This window comes from Chenopodium album, chromosome 25, assembly GCF_948465745.1.
Source record: "Chenopodium album chromosome 25, dcCheAlbu1.1, whole genome shotgun sequence".
Classification (NCBI taxonomy): domain Eukaryota; kingdom Viridiplantae; phylum Streptophyta; class Magnoliopsida; order Caryophyllales; family Amaranthaceae; genus Chenopodium; species Chenopodium album.
In genome coordinates this window covers 5,386,746-5,410,853 of record NC_137858.1, presented here as the reverse complement: position 1 = coordinate 5,410,853, position 24,108 = coordinate 5,386,746, and the positions used below count along the sequence as shown (strand labels likewise).

The 24,108-nt window shown below is 36.7% G+C and overlaps 5 protein-coding genes across 5 annotated transcripts; 1 reads left to right on the top strand and 4 right to left on the bottom strand.

Moving 5' to 3' along the window:
* Window positions 1-2,423, bottom strand: LOC145614198 (uncharacterized). The gene is made up of 2 exons (XM_081669215.1): window positions 2,126-2,423; window positions 1-1,316 (listed from the first exon to the last, which is right to left on the bottom strand). The coding sequence occupies exons 1-2, from the start codon at window positions 2,336-2,338 to the stop codon at window positions 168-170; spliced, it is 1,362 nt and encodes a 453-aa protein (XP_081525341.1). The 5' UTR covers window positions 2,339-2,423; the 3' UTR covers window positions 1-167.
* Window positions 2,424-7,092: 4,669 nt separating this feature from the next.
* On the bottom strand, window positions 7,093-8,520 carry LOC145615369 (uncharacterized). Its single transcript, XM_081670443.1, has 3 exons — window positions 8,263-8,520; window positions 7,746-7,814; window positions 7,093-7,526 (listed from the first exon to the last, which is right to left on the bottom strand). The coding sequence occupies exons 1-3, from the start codon at window positions 8,449-8,451 to the stop codon at window positions 7,338-7,340; spliced, it is 447 nt and encodes a 148-aa protein (XP_081526569.1). The 5' UTR covers window positions 8,452-8,520; the 3' UTR covers window positions 7,093-7,337.
* Window positions 8,521-9,166: 646 nt separating this feature from the next.
* Window positions 9,167-11,575, bottom strand: LOC145615451 (uncharacterized). The gene is made up of 7 exons (XM_081670523.1): window positions 11,357-11,575; window positions 11,084-11,243; window positions 10,890-10,991; window positions 10,685-10,806; window positions 10,331-10,596; window positions 10,143-10,233; window positions 9,167-9,721 (listed from the first exon to the last, which is right to left on the bottom strand). Exons 1-7 carry the CDS (start codon window positions 11,495-11,497, stop codon window positions 9,311-9,313), a joined length of 1,293 nt encoding a protein of 430 aa, XP_081526649.1. The 5' UTR covers window positions 11,498-11,575; the 3' UTR covers window positions 9,167-9,310.
* Window positions 11,576-12,214: 639 nt separating this feature from the next.
* On the bottom strand, window positions 12,215-18,633 carry LOC145614384 (DIS3-like exonuclease 2). Its single transcript, XM_081669434.1, has 7 exons — window positions 18,075-18,633; window positions 17,394-17,734; window positions 17,225-17,278; window positions 17,071-17,139; window positions 13,731-15,908; window positions 13,446-13,517; window positions 12,215-13,361 (listed from the first exon to the last, which is right to left on the bottom strand). The coding sequence occupies exons 1-7, from the start codon at window positions 18,208-18,210 to the stop codon at window positions 12,963-12,965; spliced, it is 3,249 nt and encodes a 1,082-aa protein (XP_081525560.1). The 5' UTR covers window positions 18,211-18,633; the 3' UTR covers window positions 12,215-12,962.
* Window positions 18,634-21,098: 2,465 nt separating this feature from the next.
* On the top strand, window positions 21,099-23,821 carry LOC145613540 (S-locus lectin protein kinase family protein). The gene has a single exon (XM_081668658.1). It carries the CDS (start codon window positions 21,099-21,101, stop codon window positions 23,712-23,714), a length of 2,616 nt encoding a protein of 871 aa, XP_081524784.1. The 3' UTR covers window positions 23,715-23,821.
* Window positions 23,822-24,108: the final 287 nt, after the last annotated feature.

Sequence of the window (24,108 nt, the reverse complement as noted above, 5' to 3'; positions counted from 1 at the left end):
TCACTTGGTAAAATCAAAGCATTATTATCATAATCATTCCAACTAACGCCAAGGCAAGATTAATAATTTTCTCTTAACCTTTCAACAATCTGAAGTTCACAACAAATATCATTTAACCACTAACCTCCCCGCTCCCCCTACAAAAGAGATTTTATTAAGAGAACTCTTTACCTTTTAAGCTTTTCCTTCATTCTTTGAACAGCAGCCCTTAAGGTGCCTTCATCTTTGCAGAAGGTAAATCTGACAAGGTTCTTGCCCTCCTCAGGGTTCAGATAGAATACACTTGTTGGGATCGCCACCACCCCGACTTCCTTAATCAGATACTCACAGAACGCAACATCATCTTTCTGACCAAAAGGGGTGTGATCTACTATCACAAAGTAGGTCCCACTTGATGGGAATACCTTAAAACCAGCTTCCTGTAGTCCTTCCACCAAAATCCTCTTTTTGACCTTATAATCCTTCTTCAACTCTTCAAAATAAGATTCCGGTGCTCTCAGAGCAGTAGCTGCGGCATGCTGCATTGGGGTCGAAGTAGCAAATGTGAGGTATGAGTGTGCTTGCCTCACTCCCCAGGTCAAATGTGGAGGTGCTATGGCCCAACCAATCTTCCACCCTGTTAGAGAGAATGTCTTTCCAAGAGAATTCATTGTCACGGTGCGCTCATACATGCCTGGAAGAGAGGCTATGGAGATGTGATCCATTTCAAACGATAACTTGTCATAAACCTCGTCAGAAAATACCAAGACGTCATTTTCAATGCACAGAGATGCAATGACATCAAGTTCCTCCCGAGTGAACATCTTTCCGGTTGGGTTATGAGGAGTGTTTAAGAGGATTGCTCGGGTATTCTTTGAAATTGCAGACTTGAGCTCATCAAGAGGTAGTGCAAACTCTGGTGGCCGCAAGGTGATGCCTTTTACTTTGGCACCAGCCATAGAGAGAGTAGCCTCATAGGAATCATAGAATGGGGCAAAGAGGATGACCTCGTCGCCAGGATTTATCAAACCCAACATGGTTGCAGCAATGGCTTCTGTGCAACCTGAGGTGACAGTGACTTCCTTTTCCGGATCAACTGAAAGTCCCGTGTCTTTCTTAAACCTCTCAGCCACAGCAAAGTTGAGGTCAGGAACTCCATAGCCACGAGCATACTGGTTTTTACCATCATTGATGGCTTGAATAGCAGCTTCTTTCACAAACTCAGGTCCATCAAAATTAGGAAATCCTTGGCCAAGGTTAATTGCTCCATGTTTAATGGCTAGCTGGCTCATCTGAGTGAAAATGGTGGTTTTAAACTTCTCTAAGCGCTTTGCAACCTGTTAAGTGCCCAGAAACTATCAGGGAAACAGCATTTATACCAGAATATACACCATTTTTCATTGTTTAAGACACAGGACAGGTTTATTTATTTCTCTTCTCCTATGGTAAATAATATGAAGTTGCAGCAAGATTAGGTATCAATGTATCATTCATGATATAGTAACACACTTATAGTTTGGTAGAAACAAGAATAGCAAAGACGTAAAGAAGAAGAGCAAGTAGAGGTAAAACTCCATCAAAATGTATCTGAAGTCAAAAGTCAGGCAGGAGAGACTGTGTTATCTTTACCAGTAAATGTGTTAATGCAGTGAAACAGGAGCAGGACAGAGCTGCAACAATACTTATGAGGCAATAAAGCTTAAATTACAGATCTTTGAATGCCCCTTAGTTCCCACAGATCCTTAAATGGCCCTTCTTGCTATACTTCAACAGTAGGAAATTCAAGATTTCATAGTATCACTAATGACAAAAATCCAACAAATAGTATGTAGGTCGATGATGGGCAATACAATACGAAGACAGTAGACCCTAAGAATCCCCAATTTACAAGCAACAACTTATTGTATTTAATTAACTTAACAATTTGCCTTCACTATAAATTAATGTAAACGGAAATTGAAATTAAAGACATAAACTAAAAATTGAAGTATACAGAAGAGCAGATGCTTGGATTTGATTTGAGGAAGGAAGGGAATCGATCAACGCTTAAATGATAATAAAACGTTTGGAATTCAGAAATCAATAGAATAAATTGAATAATAGTGGGGTGATGATAAAATTAAAGAAGTAGGGAGAGAAAGAATACCTGAAGTGGGGGTTGAGCGATATCAGGGGAAAGAGTCGACATTGTCGCAGAAGCAGAAGCAGAAGCAGAAGCAGAAGCAGAAGCAGAAGCAGCAGCAGCAAATCTGTAATGGAAGTGAGTTGGAATTTTAAAAAAAGGATTCGCGTTTGGAAAAAGGCGAAGCATTTGAGAATTAGATGTCCAGGTACAATGGACGCTGTCTACGATTTGCATTTTACAATTTGAAGCCGCCCGTGTGCCGTGTCCAGGTTGGGGGATTTCACTTCATCCGATTCTGACTAAACACAACCAAACCAACTTGTGTTTAACTTCCTAACACTCCTAACTCCTCATGTCTCTCATCCTCCCACTTAACTCAACTCGGTTCTAACACTTGTTTATTAGCCACCAGCCCACCACCCCCACGATGCACCCATACAATTATCACATTACTCTAACACACATAGAGGTGTCAATTCGAATAATCGGATCGGGTTTGATAAGGTTAGATGGGGTCAATTTTAAAAGTAGAGTCGTATTAAATATGTGCCTGCGAATCGAAATCTGAATCAGATATTTTTTTGATCAGTTTCGAATAAGGTTGGATTTGATTTTGACATCTCTAAACCTACTACTAAGTCGTAACATCTCATCTTTGTTCCGCTATTACTTTATTGCTATTCCTGTATTAATTCACTTTACTTCAAATTCTTACTTACGTAGTATTATTTTATCTTTCTTTTTACACGTTCATTCATTCAAATCACTTTGAAATGTAAATGATAAAAGTATAAAACATTCAATTGTATATAAATCTATGTGCAACTGGTAGATCGTGTGGTTCCTACAGGCGTGGGTATCTTGCATCGTACAACCGTTTCGCGAAAAGTACATATTACACACATGTAAAGAAAACATACCGTTGTAATGAAAAGAACATACTATTAAAAAGTAATGAACATATATCTAAAGTAAAAATAACATATTTATATATTTTTTTTTTTGAAACAAAGAACATATTTATATTAAACAAGAGTGAAAAGAACATATGTTCATGTTCTTTAATTGTCAGTGTAACGTACTTTTATTTGTGATATAATGTTAATTACTTATTGTGAAATGTTCTTTGATTTTTTTGAATAAAAATTATGGTGAATATACATAAATAATGTTCATTACATAATATTTTCATGTTCTTTATAAATATTACGGATGTTATTTAGATGTATAAAAAAAAACATAAAATTGGATGTTCTTTACAAAACAGCTTTATGTTCTTTAAAAAACTGCTACATGTTCTTTCCGCGTTTTTTTGTCTGTACCTTACTAGATACAGCCATACAGCCTGCTGTACCTTAAAATTTTCACAACTGGTGAACCGGATCAAACAACTTCTTGTGCAGCACGAATGTTTTAAAAAATATGTACCGATTACATGTACAGCTACATAAAAAGGGCAGTATGCTCTAATTGGCTCTGCTCTCATGAACGTATACATACTGAACATCATTTTAAAGATTTCGGTGGGGTATGGGAGCGGACTAGATCAAAACATTGACTAAAGTTAGCACAAAACATACCACTAGCTTTAATATTCAGATCTATGATGGCAATGATCTATATACGACTCTGTATTCACCACTGAATTTTGCAATCTGCAACTAGTTCAATTACAATACAAAAAGTATCTTCTGAATCTCAAATGGTTGTTCAATAAGTTTCAATACATGTACAATTGTAATTCAGAATATACTGGTCTTGCCGAAGAGTCAAATGTGCTCAAGGGATTCACAAAGATTATGTGGCTAATTAACTTCTGTTCGGATGTCATTTGATATCATCATTTCACAATACAATACAATCCACATTCCACATGACATGCTTCATGAGATTACCTTTGAACCTTGAGCATCAAGTCAAAAAGAAACCATCAAAGATAGCACTTGATCCAATTGCTACATGGATCTCTATAACTCAACTCTGGCAACTCGACCATGGACACCTTCTGCAATCTACCTGCACAAAACCATGGAACTATGCTCAACAAGTCCACTTGAAATGAGAAAAGAACTTATCATTTAGCTTTTCACCATCCAAGAGTTCAGTAGGACATATAGTTATATAACACAACTTATTTAGGCAAAGGGGACATGAAAAGTCTAAGCATTTAAGCGTATTGGACATCTAGGTAAGATCAATAAGAGTGGGGTGACAGAGATACATGGAGATTGATGTGTTATATGAGGATTAAAAGTGATAATATTTTCAATATAACTTCAATAGCAATATGCAAAATGTATTACCATCACTTCAGGTGATGAACAGTTAAACATATGCTGCAAGTAAATGGAGAAGCGACGATAAATTATATGAGAGCCACATTAACATAACCTGAAAGGGCTGAAACCAAAACAACATCAAATAACAGAAAGTATTCAGGGCCAAAAAATCCGAAAAGTCGAAAACAGAAAAACTTCAGCATTCAATCTAGAGATTCCTGAAATCAATTCATTTGTAATTTTTAGTAACCAATTGGGCATAGTGAAACTTCAATTTTAGGACCAAATCAGGTAAAAGAAAACAAAATAAAAGACAAAAAAATTTGGACCCAGAGCACAAACCTGTCAGTAGTTATAAGCAGTAAATGACAAGCTTTTCAGCAAAGCTAAGTTTTTAGGAAACCACATGCAGGAAATCTAAAGCTAAATTTTTAGGAAAACACATGCAGGAAATCTTCAATTTTATAGGAGAAAAGGGGGTAGGCACTAGGCAGGGAGGGTAAAAAAGAATGCACATATTATCCTTAAAAGTTGGTAAAGGCTTTGACAATGGATATCAGCCCTTTCAGGTAAGAATTAACCTTTTCATTAGTTCATCTAGTACAAGTTATAAAATTGGCCCCAAAGACTCAGCTTTGTCACTAATGTGGCATGGAGAAAATCTCTCATACTACTTTTTCCCTCAGTCCACAAGAAAGAGGTTGGTCAGGCCTGTTGGATATTCAAGAGTTTCCCAAAAACATATGTGAATTCCTTCCTAGCCACAATGGATTCACCCAGCACCCTTACAGCTTTTCCTTAGCCCCTTCAAGGTTACAAACCTCATGAATCACAATTCAAAACAATAACGAAGCAAACTCAACATTCTAATGACATGCAAATAAACTCCTACAAAAATATCAAGTCACTTGACGATGAAGTTAATGAAGGAGTCTAGAAACATTGCTAACACAACACAGCATGTAAATACCCTGATACCCAACAAAGTAACTAACCCCAGCCTCAAGTCCTCAGATTTTGAAGCATATCATTAATATCAATGTCACCAAACTCTTACCTTTAGAGGAACATTAGTCTTCCCAAAAACATTAGCAACCAAAAATACTGTGGAGGCATTGTAAACAACTCAAATAAGACTTGGATGAAGAGGTCCTTTAAATTATTCCTATCCACACCCTCAACCCAATATGTTAATAATCCATATCCAACTGTATCTCAACAGTCATAGAAAAATGAAGATTTTAAGAATTGCAAGGAGAATAACAAACTAGATCATCAAATGTCACTTTGGACAACAATATACCCCTCACAAAAAATATACATATCAATTATCAAAATTACTCCAATGTCTTCAAAGACGCTTAAACACATGCAATCCTACTCTTGACTACTCTCTGAGATAGCATAAAGGCTATTTCCCTTATCTATACAAAATGCAATGACCTTTGCTACAGTGAAATAAATGCAAAAGCATTTTTAAAAGGCCTTATGATGCAACCCATTATGATCTAAACCATAAAGCTAGTAAAGAGTCAACTCCACAAGAAATTCCAACCATTAAACAGATGACCTCACTCTCTAATGTATAAATAACAATTTCAAGCATAATTAGTCTCACCACAAGCATTTATATTGTTAATCTTACTTACTAGCATCTTCAAAGGACCCACTAGCTCATTACAACAAAACTTGACTATTGCAAACAAGAGCTTTACATAGTGAAGACCGGTCATCAAGGAAGAGCTAGTAGCCTAGTACAGTTTCACCATGAGAAGACATATTTCAAGAACCACATGCATTAAGATTTATTTAGAGCTACAAAGACAATTATGATACACCCTGAATACTTTAGCATGTTGAACATTTTTTAGTCCATAATGGCATGACCAACAAGAATTATCATCAAGTTAGATACTGGCAGCAATATTATTTCAGACATTTGCAATATTAGTGTATTCAGTTGGCAAAACAGTATACCTGACATCAGATGAATAAAGTATCTTTATTCAAATAATCTATCAGAGCCGTATATTGGAGTAATAACCCAATCAAAACAAACCCTTCTAGTTCTAGATCCAGAAAACATAAGCATAAACTTTGAGGGAAGAAAAAAGCTGCAAACAAATACCCGCAGAGAACCGTCTGTAAGTGGTTAGTAGACCAGCATTGAATGAACCGCCAACCATTGACCTGAATTACAGATGGGAGTAGTTCGTAGTCTGGGACTACCAAATCTCAGCAGGCACAATTTATCCAGTGGGTGGTTCATAGTTTCCCATTTGCCTCATTGGAGGCTCTCCAGGCTCATTGAAACAATTTTCTTGATCTATAAATAATAACCGAAGGCATACTTTCACAAATAATAGTAAGTGTACAAAGATATTGCATTTCTCCACCCCCATCCCAAAAGAAGGCTTGTTTTGACATTAGATGGTAAGTATATATTAATGTTATTAATGGATCTTCTGAAAAATTAATGATCAAAATCTGAATTCAATAGTTACAGACGCCTTTAAATAAAAAATAAGAGCAAAAACTCCATGGAATGGCTATACATTTCAACTTCAATATTGCTCAATATCAATTCAATGGTTATTCTACATGACATTAAATTTCATAATTGCCAAAAAAAAAAAAAAAAAAAAAAAAAACTAAAAAACTATAAAATGTAATCTTAACTCAGTAATCCTAGAGTACCTCAAAACAAAATTAGTAATTAAAAAGTATTTTCTTTATTTAAATTAGATTTCAATCTTACAGTCTTACTAATCAACCAATCCAAGAGATAATGTACCCTTGCGCGAAGCAAACTGCTACTCTGGGAAGAGCTAAACAAGAGAAATCCTTCGTTTCATACACCAAAGAAAACAAATGCAAATCCACAGACATTTTCTACCTGAAGGCATAAGTTGGTTTACACTTCACTATCAACAGATATGCTTAATGAGTTGTGATTAGGATTCACTCTCACTGGATGGAGTAATCCTTTGGCTTATTGAGCTATGAATGGATCTGACCTCTGCTATAGCAGAATCGCCTTTCTTGATCATCTTTTCAAGTTCCCCAACATTCTCTGACAGCACAGTCACGTTTGAGTTGGTGGATTCAATCAACTTCTTTGCAGTATCCAAAGCAGTACACAGCTAAGAGAAGAGAGAGGGGAGGGGAGCAAAGAAGAAAAATACAAGTAGTCAGATAGCAGAAGCTGAATACAACAACAGAGAAGCGCGATGACAAATGCTCTTGCAGAAGAAAGGATTGCAAGCATTTGAGCATTAACAAATTTACAAGCACTGAAGCATGATGCTATGACAATTAGTAGTCAGAGTTAGAGGTGTTTTATACAAGTAGAATGAGTTTACCTTCAATGTCAAACTAGTCCATGAATGATCTGTCCCATCAAGTGCCTTGTTCAATTGCTCATAGTTTTCCTATAACAAGCCATGATTGGAATGAGATTGATTTATAAACAGAATTGAAATCTACACCACTAGTGAGTAGAGATTCTTGAATATGGGGCAAATTTTGATGAATTATACAACTATTTGTGATCATTTCATCACCAATGTCCATAAATTAAACAAAATTTTAGTAGAACAAACAAAGCAGATAGTTTAATGACTGACATAATATCCCTCTTAATTTGTTAAAGATAAAACCCCCCAACAAGTTTACAACTTTGGTTGAAAATACAACTCAAGAACATTGAAGAATATAACTTTGATTGAAGAATACAACTCAAGACACAAACCGAGATTGTACCTTTTCTGGGACATTAAACCAAGAGCAACAAAAATTGATAGAATTTATTTGGGTAGTAAATGAGCAAATTTTAGGTTTGATAATAAAAGTAAATTATATAGTTTAAAGACATTTTACCTGGAAAAGTTGTGTAAGGCGAGAAGGATGAAGATCAAGGTGGATATCAGGGGAAGAAGGCAAAGCAGAAGGAGAAGGAGAAGAGGGTGTTTGAATATGGGGAATTGGGTGCTCCAAATTATCATCTGATTCTCCAACATCGCACAGCAGATCTCCGATGCACAGCAACGGTCCTCCAACACCTCTCATCTTTTCTCTCTCTTTCCAACCTTTTGCTTTTCCCACCAACACACTTCTTTCTCCGATGATCAATTTTATGCTTGCTCCCCCTTTTCTGATACAGACTGCTAAAATGAGTTGAGTTTTGGAATCACTAAACGCTTCTTGATATTAATTTAAAATAAATAAAAATTAACGAGGACCCCGATCAGACCAACTCTTACGGTTTTTTTAATTCAAGATTTGTGGGTCGGAAACTTTAGAGAAGAGGGGAGGGTAAGAATATTACTACCCCAAGCACTCTTACTTAGTAGGATTTGAACCCAAATCGGATTTGAGGTAAGAAACTTGTAAAAGAATGAGCAACACTTTGTTGGTAAAAACACTTCTTGATGAAGTTTGCTAAGGGTCGACTATTACTCGTATTTTATTCTCCCTCGTTGTCTCTTCTACTTGCATTTGTTGCATTACTAATCCAACACCAACTATACATTATACTTCGTATTATAAAAGTCCCCCTTAACTTGCACCCTATGTTTTTTCTTAAATTATATGTCAAGTTTAGTATTGCGATTTATTCAAGCAAAGGTGCTCTCCCGTTTCCAGTATCAATAAAAATCTATATATAGGTTTTATTTTTATTTTTTTATTTTGTTGAAAGATCTATACAGGTATATTCAATATACAAAAATTTGAGATAAAATATCTAGATGTATAGGATTGATCCGATTGGATCCAAATCATGCAATATGCCTAACACAATTATTGAAGTTTGGTTCTTTAACTCTTAATACAATTTTTCTATGATTTGATACTGAAGGTTTGATACAGATATCATTTCAGAACTTGGAAAAAAACACCTTGATCAAATTTTATACTTAAAATATGACTATTCACATGACATTGACACATATATCATTTCAAATCTCCCATCTTCTATTTCCAAGCTAGGATTAACAAGGACTTCAAACTTCAAAGAGGAATTTTTCCCTTTAAGAAGCAACATCCGTAGCAAAATCAACCATATTAGATAGAAGTTAGGATTTCTAGCATCATTTTGTTTCCTCATCTCTAATCCCACAGGCCTGACTGATGAGCTTGACCCAATGCCTTTTGCCTCAACTCTTCCGTGATTCTGTTTATTAGCATATGCCTTAAAAGGATATTTCAGATACTGATGATCTTTTTGGCCCTTGTATGACTGGTACACATCTTCAGCAATGATATTCCCAAACAGAATCTCCGCTGCTTTATTTGTAACATGAAGTGGAATATACTCTGAGTCATCCCACACGTATAGCTGCATTTTACAAGAATAGTCATTAGTAAAGTACGAGTAATTTAAAAGGCATTCTGCAACTTCATTTGCAATTTTTGCTTCAACACCTGATCAAGCGTTTTATTGTTGCATAACATTTTTGGAGCACTAAGGATTTATACACATATTGGCAGATGATTTCGAACACAAAATTGTATTTTCATCCTTAAGAATTATCATCATAAGGATTGGTATAAAACTACAGTATAACCTGTGACAGTCTGACAGAAACCAAGAGGTAACATGTTCTGTCATCACGGTAATACACTAATACCATTCAACTGTATAATTGTATATGACTAATATGAGAACAAGCACTTGATACCACATCACAACTCAACACTTGATCATGTTTTCAAAGTCCAATAAGAGAGATAGAGTTAATAACAAGAGAAAGTCATACCATAAATGGCCTATATATTATGCCTACAGTATGAGGTCGATTTGAGCTCTTGACACAATATAATGGACTTTGTTTTCCCACAGTTGCGGAGCTGGTGTGATCAAGAAATATCAACACATCAGTATAAAATAAACAATATAATGGTTGTGAGTTGAAAATTTTAGTGAAAATTTGAACAAGTATCATACTCAGAACACAAGGGGAAGCCACAATGGAGGCAGCCAGTACATATCATATCTTCCACTATGAAGTCAGCTGTAGTAGTCAATCGACTACTGATAAAGAGCCTTTCATTGTCAGCATCAGGCCACAGCGAATGCAGAAAAACTTCACCAATGGATGCATGAAAAATGGCCTTACAGGAAGTAGACAGGTGCAACACTTGTGAAAGTAAGAAACACTGAGGGGGTGATTGCTCTTGGTGCACTTTCCAGTTTGGAGGTGCTGCAGTCGTCTAGCATAACATACAGATATATAATCATCAAAGAGCGGGAATGGAGCTTATGCTTAGAAAAAAAAAAAGAGGGGCAGGAATATAATACATGGTGGAAGTTAGGTTGTTGATAAAGAGTGGATCTAGTGAGTTGCACCCATTGTATAACCCTCCTAAGTTTATCCTTAGCAGAGCCAACAAGGCGACAAGTAGTGAGCAAATCATCCACACCTAGAATAACAGAATATATTATTGGCAGTCCATAGTATTGAAATAAGAGACAGTAAAGCGGAGTGACATAGAAATTCAAATACCTCGCGAAAGGAGTGAATGGAAAGGATGGATGAGACGAAGAATAGAAGAATATTCAACAGAAGTGGCTTGAAGCATACCAGCATATGAACATACTTTGACGTCTAAACAGAAACAGACAAAAACTATTGTAGTAAGTAATACTTCAAGTAAAAGTGTGAGTGAGTGAGTAAGAAGAGAAATAGGCAAAACTAACTTCGGAAGAAAAGGATATCTCCAGCAGAGACTGAAGAAGCGAGATTGTTATTCCAAAGGGTAATGCTGAATATCGGTCGAGTTTCATCCCCAACAGATATATCTGTGCGAATCAATTCACCTCCTCCTCTACCCATTTCTCGTCCTCGTTGTGACTTGTACTGTACAATTTTCCAAACAATATATACAAAACAAACGAACAAAGTAAAATTAACAGAATAGAATGAAACCAGAATTTGCAGGTTTCATAATTAGGATAAAGAGCTCATAAAACCTGAACGGGAGTGGAGTGGTGTACGAATACGACAAGTTGCACAAAATCACCGACGTGAGAAGATGCCGCCGATAGGTCTATTAGAGGTCCGTACCATCCCATTCCCATGCCCTTTCCATTTCCCTTTTCCTTTTCTCCCATTGATTCCCAACCTTTCTCTATTTTGAACCTGCTTGGCTTGGCTTGGCTGCTTTGTTTATGAATCAGTCACGTCTTTTCATTGTACTCTTTATTTGTTTGTTCGTCTATTACTCCCTCTTCCCCTAACGCATCACTTCAGTTAGACACGTCGGTCTACACAACTTTAATTTTCAATAAATTTTCGTTTCTCCGTTTTTTTTAAGTTGCATCATGATTAGTGATATCTAATTAAAACTACATCTAAAAAAAACAAAGGAAGTATAATCTACTTTTTAGAATTATAAAAGAATTAACATATTGGAAATCTATATGTTGATCTGGTGGGTAGATAGTATAGAAACAAGACATTTTCTACGAGTAACATAAATCAATTTACAACATTAAAATACACATTTCGACCAAGGCTTGGGCATCTTTCAATGGTTTTAACTAGTTGGAAAGTAAGTTTTCCATCTAAGTTTTCCTTTTCTTCTTCCGGTCAAAAACCAAACAAGGGAAAACCAGAAAAAGTTCCTCTAAAACAAACACAGCCAAAAATTCCAAGTTCTGTTCATACTTAATATTGAACAAACCATACTTCACAGCAAAAATTATTTGAAGTATGGTTTGTTCATACCACAAATTAATTGATCATACCACAAACACAAAGTTGTTGGATATAAGATTTTATGTATACAGAATGCCTACTAGAGTACTAGGAGTATGACACAGAAATCTACATTAAAGGATTTCCATTAAACACTACTCGGTACAAATAATTTAAGATTCACAACAGTCGAATCAAAATATTATTCCACGCAAACAAACTTAATCAACTGCTCCCTTAGTCCATTACAGATTGCCAGAGGGAGTACTTATGTGAAAACAACAACGTCCAAAGTTGAATGAACATTATGCCACATTAACTGAAGCATTATGGTAAGAAAATAACCCCTGGAAAAGTCGCTTCTGTAGAAGATATTCTGACTGCAACCTTTCTTATCTGTGCCGCTTTGAGCTACCCAAAATTTATAAAAGACATTGGGCAACAGCAGCAGCCAAAAAAAAAAAAAAAACAAAAGGAGAAAGAGAGAGAGAGAGAAGAAGAAGAAGAAGAAGAAGAAGAAGAAGAAGAAGAGAAATAATAAAAACTAGAGAAGTGAGGGGGAAAAGAAGAGGGTATATGCTAAGGGTTTGACTGGCCCGAATTCAAAAAAAATACATCATGGACCTGATCTCCCCAAAAGCAGCTTATAATAAAAATAGCCACTATTACCAATGGCCAGAGCATATACCCTTCTTCTAATTGGCACACCTCACACCAGACAAGAAGTTCAGGTCAGAAAGAAACTACTACGGAGTCCTTAAAATTGAATGCACGTATGTTTGACTGTACACCAACTTCACTATCTACAAACAGAGATCCAGCATTCCCATATGAAAAAGAACTCCATTTTCAGAGGTTTTTTAAATCACAAGTGTGAAGTCACCTGAAATACGAAGTAACATAGAGCCTCGCAGCAATATCCAGAGGCCCATCATCTCCACCAACAGCATGAAGTGCAACAGGGATTGTAGACAGAACACGAATTGTTAGGGGGAAAACAACAGGTTCAATTTTCACTACAGGCTGACAAGAATTTTTCACACAATCTGTAGGCTCGCATGGTTTGCCAGAATTGTCATTTTGCAAAGCATCAAAATCTGGTTCCAAGTTGCAAGGACTACAAACTAAGGCCACTTCTTCCAGCGGCTTGTATTGGTTACCTCTCCGTTGGAAGCGCTTATTATTATGGTGCACATAGTTGAGAACAAGTGTAGATGTAGCCTCAAGCCATTCCGCTATCAAGCCATCAACATCATCGTAATATATACGCCTCTCAATCTAACAAAAAAAGGTCACAAGATAATTGAGAAAGAGTAAACATTGCGATTACATTAAAGTATAAAGCCAAAATCCTACACATACCGCGAGCTTCTGCACATATATGGACATAAACCTTGGACCTATTCCCAAAACTCTAGCTTCTGAGAACAAACTCTGCAAAATCAACAAAGGTATGACAAAGTCATTAATTACATGTCCATGACAGTTGCCATACTCTAATATTGGAAAGGTATGCTTAAGTTGACCCTAATTTTCAGGCTTATAAAATTAAAGGCTTGCAGACTAGGAAAAAACGAAAATACTATGTTCACCAACATTGATACCTAAATTAACTAACAAGTATAGTTACAAGGAAACAGGACAAACCTCATTATTCCTCAGCAACACCCACATATACAGTTTATCAACAGCATCCTTGACATGACGACTTGCCAATTTTTTCTGATTGCAGTAGGAGGCTACATCTGTGAGTGTTTCCCTACATGATAGCTTGTGCTTTAGTGCTGCATCAGATAATGCCTGCTGACCTTCGACAGATTGGAAAGCAACTTTATCAAAATTCATCCCAGTGAAGCACCTAACATCCCCTGCCAGACTGAGTTTATTTCCTTTGCTTTGATAATTCAAATACCTCTGCTCTGCCTCTATAACAGCGCTTAATGTCCTATGTACAACTATATCAGGATATCGACGCAATGGTGAAGTGAAATGAGTGTAGAGGGGAACTGCCAGCGCAAAATGACCCCAACCATCCTCCGGCACTGTTGCATCTCCAGTGCAGAAGTATTTTGCCAGTTGCATTGGCTTAGTCGCATAGTTTATTACAATATCATAAAATATTGAATCTTCCTTAAGCTTTTCTTTAATCTTTTCCAGCGATCTATGTAAGCTGCCAGATGAAGAAGCATCCAATTCTAAACCATGTTTGCGGCAAAAAACTTCAAATTCCTTAAGTTTCCGCATGTTAGGCTCAGGATGCCTCCGCAACAAAGCGCTGTCTGGAAAAGCTCTAGAAATAATTTCTGCAGCCGTCTTATTAGCCAAAAGCATAAACTCCTCTACCAGAAAATTGGACTCTTTTCGCTCACAAAGTACGCTATCGTATGGAACTCCAAATTCATCCATTAAGAATACAACCTTGGCATTATCAAGCCGCAGAGCACCATCAACAAATCTGTTATACTTCAAAGCTTTAGATATCTCATTTAGATATCCGACAGACTGGAAAACATCAAGCCAAGTAAAATGGCCATAAAGCTGAGGAAAGCTGTTTTCACCACTCTCCACACTGTTTACACTGATTCGGCCATCAATTATGTCTTGTGCATGCTCATAAGACAGCTTGCAACAAGACCTAATCACTGTACGACCAACCCATCTATCTAGGACATGGCCAGAAGCATTCAAGTCCCAGAAGATAGAAAAAGTGAGCCTATCTACTCCTGGAATAAGTGAACCCAGATTTTCCGAAAGCAAAGCTGGTAGCATGGACAATTTACGCCGCAACATATAAACACTGGTAGATCGAACTTGTGCTTCTACATCTAAGGGTGTATCTGGATGAACAAAATAAGACACGTCAGCAATGTGAACCCCAACCCTGAAGGTTCCATCTGACAACCTTTCAATAGAGAGGGCATCATCAAGGTCAGTGGCCGTGGAAGGATCAATGGTAAATACACAAAGGTTTCTAATATCTTTTCGATGTTCCAGCTCTGTCTGTGAGACTTGCCATGACTCAATTGGCAGGCAGGAAAGTGACTCTTCAGAAAAGTCAGAAGTACAAATTGCATTTTCAAACAAAACTGCCTCAATGCGCGATTCCACTTCCCCACCTAGCCCAAAACTACGCATGACACACGCATGTGGAAGTAAACTTTGTTCTGGCCAAATATCTATCCGCGCAGCAACAAGTTCTCTTTCCACAGACACATCTGCAGCATCCAACCTTTTCTTAATATTTGGTGGCAAAGCTCCCACAGGGACAATCATTTTAGGCAACTTTGGGTCAGTTGGTATTAATTGGATGTAATTGCAATTGGGAGGCACCAAATTTGTGTTCTTATTGTAGTACTCTTTTTGGTAACCTTCCTTGGAATGCAACCAATTAGCTTTCAGAACACCCACCACAACATCTCTGCGAAAAGAGGGTTCAATAATTGCCACAACCCTACCAGTTGGTCTTTTAGATGGGGAGGAAACAACAGCTTGATACAATTTCTCAACTGAATTCAGAACCTCATTCTCTCCACGAGGACAAAATTCACGTGAAGAATCTAAGCCAGAGCCATGACAACTATCCCCGTTAATATAGTTCAACTCACATCCATTTTCCTCAACAGGTGAACAATTTGTCACAGGCTGAAGACCAGATTGTAGATCAAGTGAAGTTTTTCCCTTGGAGCTGTCCTGATTGATCTCAGCATAAACAGAAGGATCACGATTGTCTACCTGAGACAAATTGCTCCCAGAACCAGATGATCCTTTCATCTTACTCCACATTTGAGGAGAATCAACCTTAACTGCAACAACATCTCCTTCTACCTGCATAACACTCATCCGTCAGAACGATGTGATTAGCATCAGGAGTTCAGGACTAGAAAGCTGCTACTCACCAAGGAGCCGCAGGCTATATAGGTTTTGCACCTATGCAGGTGGCACAAATTACAATATGATACTAAAATGAAACAAGAATGGAAAGAAAAAATGCAACAAAAACCTTCAAGAACCACCAACACGGATGCATATCCATGAAATCTATAACAAGACTACAAATATACAATCTCAAAAATACCCTTTAGAGGTATTGTGTTCAAAAGATGGGTATACGGTTTATATAAATTATCATTATAAAGGAAGTTTAAGGTGTACCCCAAAACTTATGCAAATTTCACATAAATCCCTTCATTTGATACCACACACACACACCTCTTCATTATCCTCAGCTACTGATCGACATCCACCAACCAGATCCAGGTCATGAACACAAACAATTTGATGATAAAATATAAAGGTGGTATGCAGGAAAACTGTACAAGCCTACAGCGGTACAGCCACATCATGACCACAATGCCTCTTTAAAAAACCCAACCTACAATGAGAAGGGTGGTGATAATGCCTCTTGAAACTGAATAAAGGTAGTTTCTAAGAGCATGTTGGGTAATAGTTGGAAACGGAATCAAAAAACTGTTTTGATTGCCTATTGTTTGGTATGAGGGATCAGTAACACACCCAATTTCTAAAGGTAACCATAATCACCTATATGTCGCCCTTTCCAACCCTATGGTTAAAAAATTACTTTCCCTGATCCTCAATTTGATACACAGGAATCCTTAACTTAACTATACGATTCATACCAAAGGGCTAATAATTGTAATTGTTACCCTTCCCCTTCTTATATGCTTCTATTCCATCTCCTTTGATAAAATTAAATCAAACATGCACTAATCTAACCCCTTAAAATCATAAGCAATATTGAATTAAGGAACATAGATAACTCCTAGGGAAATAAATGCCCAAAGAAAGCAAATCCCCGCCATACAAGGCCAATTAGATATCCACAACCACAAATACAACAAGTATCAAAGTCTATAAGCTAATTAGTCCTGATTCCAATAAGAAAAAGTGAAAGCAGCAATATTAAACATGTACATCAGCATGAGCCATGAAAAAAGAGCAAGAAGTAGCATTTAAGCAATAGACTTACAGCTCTATTTTGCCTAGGGATGCCACTGATTAAAATATCTGTTGGGACACCTTCAATTGTGCAATAAGCCTATCAACAGAAAAAGAGTTGATAAAGTAATTATTGAATCAGGAAATGGTGACCAAAAACTTAGTAAATTGAATTAAAAACCAACCTCGAGTCTGTTATGTGCATTGACACGTAGTACTGCTTGGAAGACCTCGCCTCTCTAGAATAACATGACAAGTAAAGAAGAAAAAGGAGGGCACAATAAGAGGATATACCACTGCCAGCATAATATAGCAAAATACAAAAGATAATGTTTCGGACAAGTGTGGACAAACCTGCAATGCCTCCGTTACAAGATCCAGTGACATGTGTGGATCAAAGTGGGATTGCTTGTTACAACCATTAACTAAGTTAGGAGGTATAAAACCAGCATCATCACGCAATCTAGCCGAATTGTGATACGTATGTTGAGTAGGAAAAGACCTTGAATTAACTTGTACACCAGAGTTGAGATTTTGTACGGGTTGATGTAAATGCATTGCTGAGGAGGAATTATTAAAAGCGGAATCGGAGGAATTATTAAGTGGAAGTTGGTTAGACGAGGAACTAGCTGTTGACAAGGTATCATTATGGAAGCCATTAGAAGCATGTCCAGCAACTTCACTACAACCAGACCCTACAAAATCAAAACCACGAGTATGAATAATCAATCAATAATCCATACTTCTTGTTTAAATAAATACGCAATCCTCCCTTTATCTAAAGCTTAGTTACAGATAGAGGATTGAATTAAGCCAATTGTGATAAATATTGGAGTAACAATTATCAACATTCACAGTCCCAGATGAGGTCATCAAAGTTTCAGTGTTAACATTCATTCGTTCACCTAAATTTTCATACCTTTTCTATTCTATCCAAATCAAAGTTTGCAGCTTTTTATAGGATTTTTTTAAAAAGTCAATAGTACAGTATTAAAAAATAAAAATCAGAAGAAACAAAAATTAAAAAAAGAATACCAGGATTTTGCTTAGAACGACGATTAGATCGACGCTTTTTCTTCTTGTCAACGAGATCCTCAAACCTGCTGTTACAAGCAGATTGCTGGTGTTGCTGCTGTAAATCTGGTAATTGTTCGACAACCATCACACCCATAACTTAGAAAAAATTTGATTGAAGTTGTAATTAATATAAGTTGGATTAAAAAGGATATCTTAAAGACAGAAATAAAAATTAGAAGAAAAGAATTTATAGGAAAATAATTAGGGCATCTCCCGAAGAACAAAAAAATTGACGGAAGAAGCCAAGGAAACGATGAAGAAAAGAATATAAGAAAGGTAGAGAATGAAGAAAGTATTTGTTATGGATTGTACTAAAAGCTAAATAAATTAAATTAAATAAAAAAAAGGGGTTGAATCGGATAGCAGAGAAATAGATATGTTAGACGGAGGGAGGAGAGAGAAGAAGAGAGGACGAGGGGGATTGTTTGTTTTACGAGGGGAGAAGGGAAAAGAAGAGGTGCCTATTGATAGCGACGCTTTGATTGGTCGGCGGAGACATTAGGCGCTTGGGCGCCGACTCCAACTTCCCTTGTCTTCCTCCTCACTTTTCTATTTTTTTTTTTTGGTCTTATAGATTTAGTGACTTATATTAGAGGTTATCAAAAAATTGGACCGGGTCAGGCTTCAACATCAAATGTCATGCCCAATATTACCAAAAAGTGGTGGATTTGTCGGGCTAAATTGAACTTTTCAAGCTCTTTTTGAGTCGGGTTCATGTGTTTACCTCACAATACATTTTTTGGCTTGCTCAAACCCACTTTATTTTCAAGGATCATAGTTGATCACCTCTAACTTATACATACTCCATAAGTCCTTAAATTACTTCATTTTTATTATTGTTTCTTTTAACTTTAACGGTTTCTATAGCAGTAATATGTCATAAATCACCCAAAAAAAAAAAATTATGTTTTTAAAATGATAATGATATATGTAGAGCAACCTATAAGCATTTTATTAGACTTACTAAAATTGAATAAAGTTTGAAATTCATCTCAAAATAACGCACTAAAGCCACAATCTATGTAATTAATAACGCATTATAGTTTTCAAAGTTTGGCAAAAAAAAAAGGGGTCATCTTTTAAAGATTGAAGGAACACCATCAATCATAAGCATGAGGCCTTGAAACCAGTAGAGTAAGTAATAATCAATAGGATAAGGTGTTTTAAATATCAACTAAAATGCACAATTTAAAATAAAAAATTATTCTCATAAAAGTGTGTTTTTGAAAAGAGAAAAATCATTAATGCGTTTTTTGATGATTGATTTTCACACTTTTATCTTTCAAAACTTTAAATTTGAATTTTGTTAAAATTTGGTTCTTATTTATATTTTAGTTATAATTATATGTATCAAGGATATTTGAGATTTTTTGTGTAATGAGTTTTTTCAATACCTTTATGTTGAGATAAGTTACTAGTTTGAATTTAACACAAATTTTTATTTTTAGGGAGAGTTGGAATGTTGAAATAAATGATGCCATAAAAAATTTTGAGGGAAATTTAAGGACACGTGAATAAAGATGATGATGGAGGGTTTTATTTAAGTGCGGAGTACTCCCTCTAGTTTTTTTAAGTGCTTCATTGAGAGTTTCGACACTATTTAACTTTGAGTCTTTATTCGATGTTTATGAATTATACATAAGAAAAAAAAAAACTTGTATATTTTATACGATGTTTATGAATTTTACCCGACGTGACCCGAGTCAAGCATGACCCAACCCAAACCCGACCCCCATAGGTTATGGTATTAATCCGAATTGACCTGACTTAAGTTGGCCCAACCCAAACCCGACCCGTTTACCCGAATTGACAGCTCTAATTTTATGGTTACTTGTTGAAATCAGTAAATGTGAACAAATTCTAAATTGTTCATCCCAAACTCACTAACCCCAAACAATCACATCAAGAAACCCACTAACTGTATCTCTTCCTCATTTTTCCAATATTACTCGGAAATACTTTCAGTTTCTCTTCTATGCTAAACCTGTTAATGGCGAATAGTAAAGTCGACATTTCTGGAAATCATAGTAAATAACGAGGGAGTGTTAATGTCGATAATTTCAAAGATTTCGGCGTTTGAGAGCTCAGTTGCCCCACCAGGTAAATCTATTTGACTTCATTATATTATTGCACACCATGTGTTTGTAAATTGTTCTCAATTTGTTTCTTTATTCTTTATACTGTAATTATTGCTGCATTATTTAATATATTGGACTAAATAACTGTGAGTCTGTGATTGTTTATTATTAAGTGCATACAATAATTGTGAATTGTGATTGTTGTTAGGACTTAGGACAGGGAGCTACTACTTGACCTTAGCTTGTAGTAGAATCATATCATTCAAAGTTACTATTTTCTAAGAGGCTAAAATTAAAGTTATACATTCAAGGGTAGTAGTATTAGGAAATACAAAATGCAGAATCCAAATTTGTTATCTTTGTCAACTATTGTGCTCCTACTACAGAGCCAGTTATTGTATAACGAAGTATTATGTAAGGAATCTAAGGATTTATACATTCTTATTGCTTCTGACTGAATTATAGAACAAGGGTCTTGTTGTTTTTGAGAGATTCGATTACCATGTTTTCCGAAAGTTCTTGCTATGAACATGTAAGGTAGGTAGTTTAGTTGGTAATATATACTCTGGTGGTAATATGTTTTACTCAGCGCATGATTACATCATTAGAATATAATAATGAACACGCCAACGCTTATCTAACTCTAGTTCCATATCTATTTTATGGAGCATTAATTAATTAAGTAGTAATATCTCCCAATTTGATATGATCTTAGCTTCAAATTTATACAGCCCCATTTCTTTCACAAAGGATTGATTGACTTGGCTGAACGTAGAATTTGAGAGAGAATTGAACATAGATTAGCTGATGGATGGATTTGTGGGTAGACTAATTCCATCATTGACAACTATTCTTTTCTTGTATTGTTGAATTCATTTCTGGGTTGTTTATGAACTCCTATTCTATGGGTTTATTTTCAATTATCTCTACCATCTTCATTTTCTTTTCATTGATCCCTGCCATTTTTGGCTCCTACCTCATCACCCCTAACTTTTCCTTTTCGTACCTCCACTTTGTTGAGGATTCTGGTGCCTTTCTATATTCACACAACAGAACTTTCAAGGCAGCTCTTTACAATCCAGGCAATCAACAAACCAACTTCTACTTATGTATCATACATGTTGCATCTCACACCATTGTTTGGTCTGCTAATCGTGATGCTCCCATTTCAAGATATGGTAAGATGCTGCTTTCTTCTGATGGCTTATCAGTCTCTGACGATAGTGGTAAAAGAAAATGGTCAACCCCACAGTTGAGTTCATCTGTCTTTGCCCTGATTCTTACTGAAATTGGTAATCTTGTGTTGCTTGATCACAATAACGCTTCTCTTTGGGAGAGTTTCCATTTTCCGACTGATACAATGGTGATGGGCCAGTCCTTACCAGTCGGGACTTTATTAGTCAGCTCCCTGTCAAAGTCAGACGATAATCTCTCCAGTGGCAATTATAGTCTTTCAGTTACCACCTCAGACACTATACTGCAATGGGGTGGATCAACTTATTGGAAGCTGTCTATGGATCCTAATGCTCATCGAAACTCAAATTATGCGGCAGAATATATGTTGGTGGACGCAAAGGGTCTTTATCTTTTTGCTCATAATGGAACAATTATTGTACTCCAAGTTAACTTGTTACCCTCTGAATTTCGGATTGTGAAGGTGGATCCAAATGGCCAATTCATAATCCGTAGCTATTCAGGTAAAGATTGGAACGAAGATTTTGTATGGCCTCGCAACAGTTGTGAAATCCCTTATATATGTGGCGGGATTAAGTTGTGCAGTATTGATGGGGCTTCAAATGGCCCTGTTTGCTCATGTCCATCTAGTTTTTATCCTGAGCATCAAGCAAGTGGCTGTATTCCAAGTGACACAAAATTATCTCTACCACTTGCTTGTAATTCTTCTCATAATCAAAGCTCAGATAATTCTCAGAACATCTTATACCTAGATTTGGGGGTTGGTAAGTACTATTTTGCTGTCAAATTTTTAAATCACATCACATATGGAGTTAACTCATCCAAGTGTCAGGATCTCTGCTCTAGGGACTGTTCATGTTTGGGATTTTTCCACAGGAACTCATCGGGTTTTTGTTTCTTGATTCGTGACCACTTGGGGTCATTTATGTCAAATGTGGCTGGTGAAAGTGATTTATTAGGTTACATTAAAACCTTAGATTCAGTTAATGTAACAGATGAAAATGTTGATGATTCTAGTGATCGAAGACAAGTAGTTACATTGGTTATTTTGATTATCTTTCCTTCTATTGCGCTCCTTGTGGCTGCCGGATTAGGCCTTCAACGGTGGAGAAAATGGAAAAAGTCCAAAGTTGGACTTGAAAAATCATGCCATCTAAGTTCACTTTCTCCAGAAGAATTAGAGGCCTTCTCAATACCTGGGCTGCCCGTGAGGTATGATTATGACGAATTGAGGGCCGCAACTGATGATTTCAGTACCCAGATTGGTTCTGGGGGTTTCGGTGCTGTATACAAAGGAATCTTACTGGATAAAACGGTTGTGGCTGTGAAGAAACTAAATGACCTGGGTGTTCAAGGGAAGAGGGAGTTCTGCACAGAGATAGCAGTCATTGGAAATGTTCACCATGTGAATTTGGTAAAGCTGAAAGGCTTTTGTGCTCAAGGGAGTCAGCGTTTATTGGTTTATGAGTACATGAACCATGGATCCTTGGACCGGAGTCTATTTGGCAACGGTCCTGTTCTGGAATGGCAGGAGAGATTCAATATTGCTCTTGGGACAGCACGCGCTCTTGCTTATTTGCACAGCGGTTGTGAACATAAAATAATTCATTGTGATGTGAAGCCAGAAAATATCCTTTTGCACTACCATTTTCAACCAAAAATCTCTGATTTTGGGCTGTCAAAGCTTTTAAATCCTGAACAGTCCAGTCATTTTACAACATTGAGAGGCACTCGGGGATATCTTGCACCAGAGTGGCTTACTAGCTCTGCCATCTCAGAGAAAACTGATGTTTACAGTTATGGGATGGTACTGCTAGAACTTGTGAGTGGAAGGAAAAACTGCTCACCACAGCCAATGCAACAGAGTCATAGCCTAGATGATGATAATAGCTCTGGTATTTGCTCATCACTATCATCCAATTCCGGACTTGTCTATTTTCCTATGCTTGCTCTAGAGATGCATGAACGGGGTAGGTATTTGGAGCTTGCTGACCCGAGGCTAGAGGGTCGTGTGACAAACGAAGAGTTGCAGAAGTTAGTTTGCATTGCTTTGTGCTGTGTTCATGAGGAGCCAGAGCTGAGACCAAGCATGGTGACTATTGTTGGGATGCTTGAAGGAAGGATTGAATTTGGGCATCCAAGATTAGAATCTTTAAATTTTCTGCGGTTTTATGGTCGTCGCTTTTGTGAACCTTCTGTTGTAGGAATGGGTGGACAGATAAGTGATACATATAGTGAAGTTAATGCCTCAGTTTTGAGTGCAGGTGGTACAGAACATAATAATCTTTCGTATTCTTCATCTCAACAGGTTTCAGGTCCACGTTAGTTTTCATGACTAAGCTTAAGGTTTTAGTGTATTATTATGAGTGATATGGCAAGCTTATTCAAGTATGTTGTAAATTATGATGAGGGATGAATGAATACTCTGTAATGTGTAAGCCTTTTAATTTGGAAAGCTAACATTTCTCGAAGATACATTGTCAAGTACGTTGTGAGGTTATGATTTATGAGTTGTGAGGTTTATGAAATACTTGGTAGTTTTTATGGCTTGTGATTATAGTGTAAGGCTGTAAGCTGGTATTGTTAACCATCAATTGCCCTGCTGTATACCACAAACCTGAAATCATCCACAATGAGTGATGCAACAGTGGGTTATTGATTTAGTTATGATGTTAGTGAATTGTGTGATATACCACATATGGTAGAGTTGGTGTGTCACT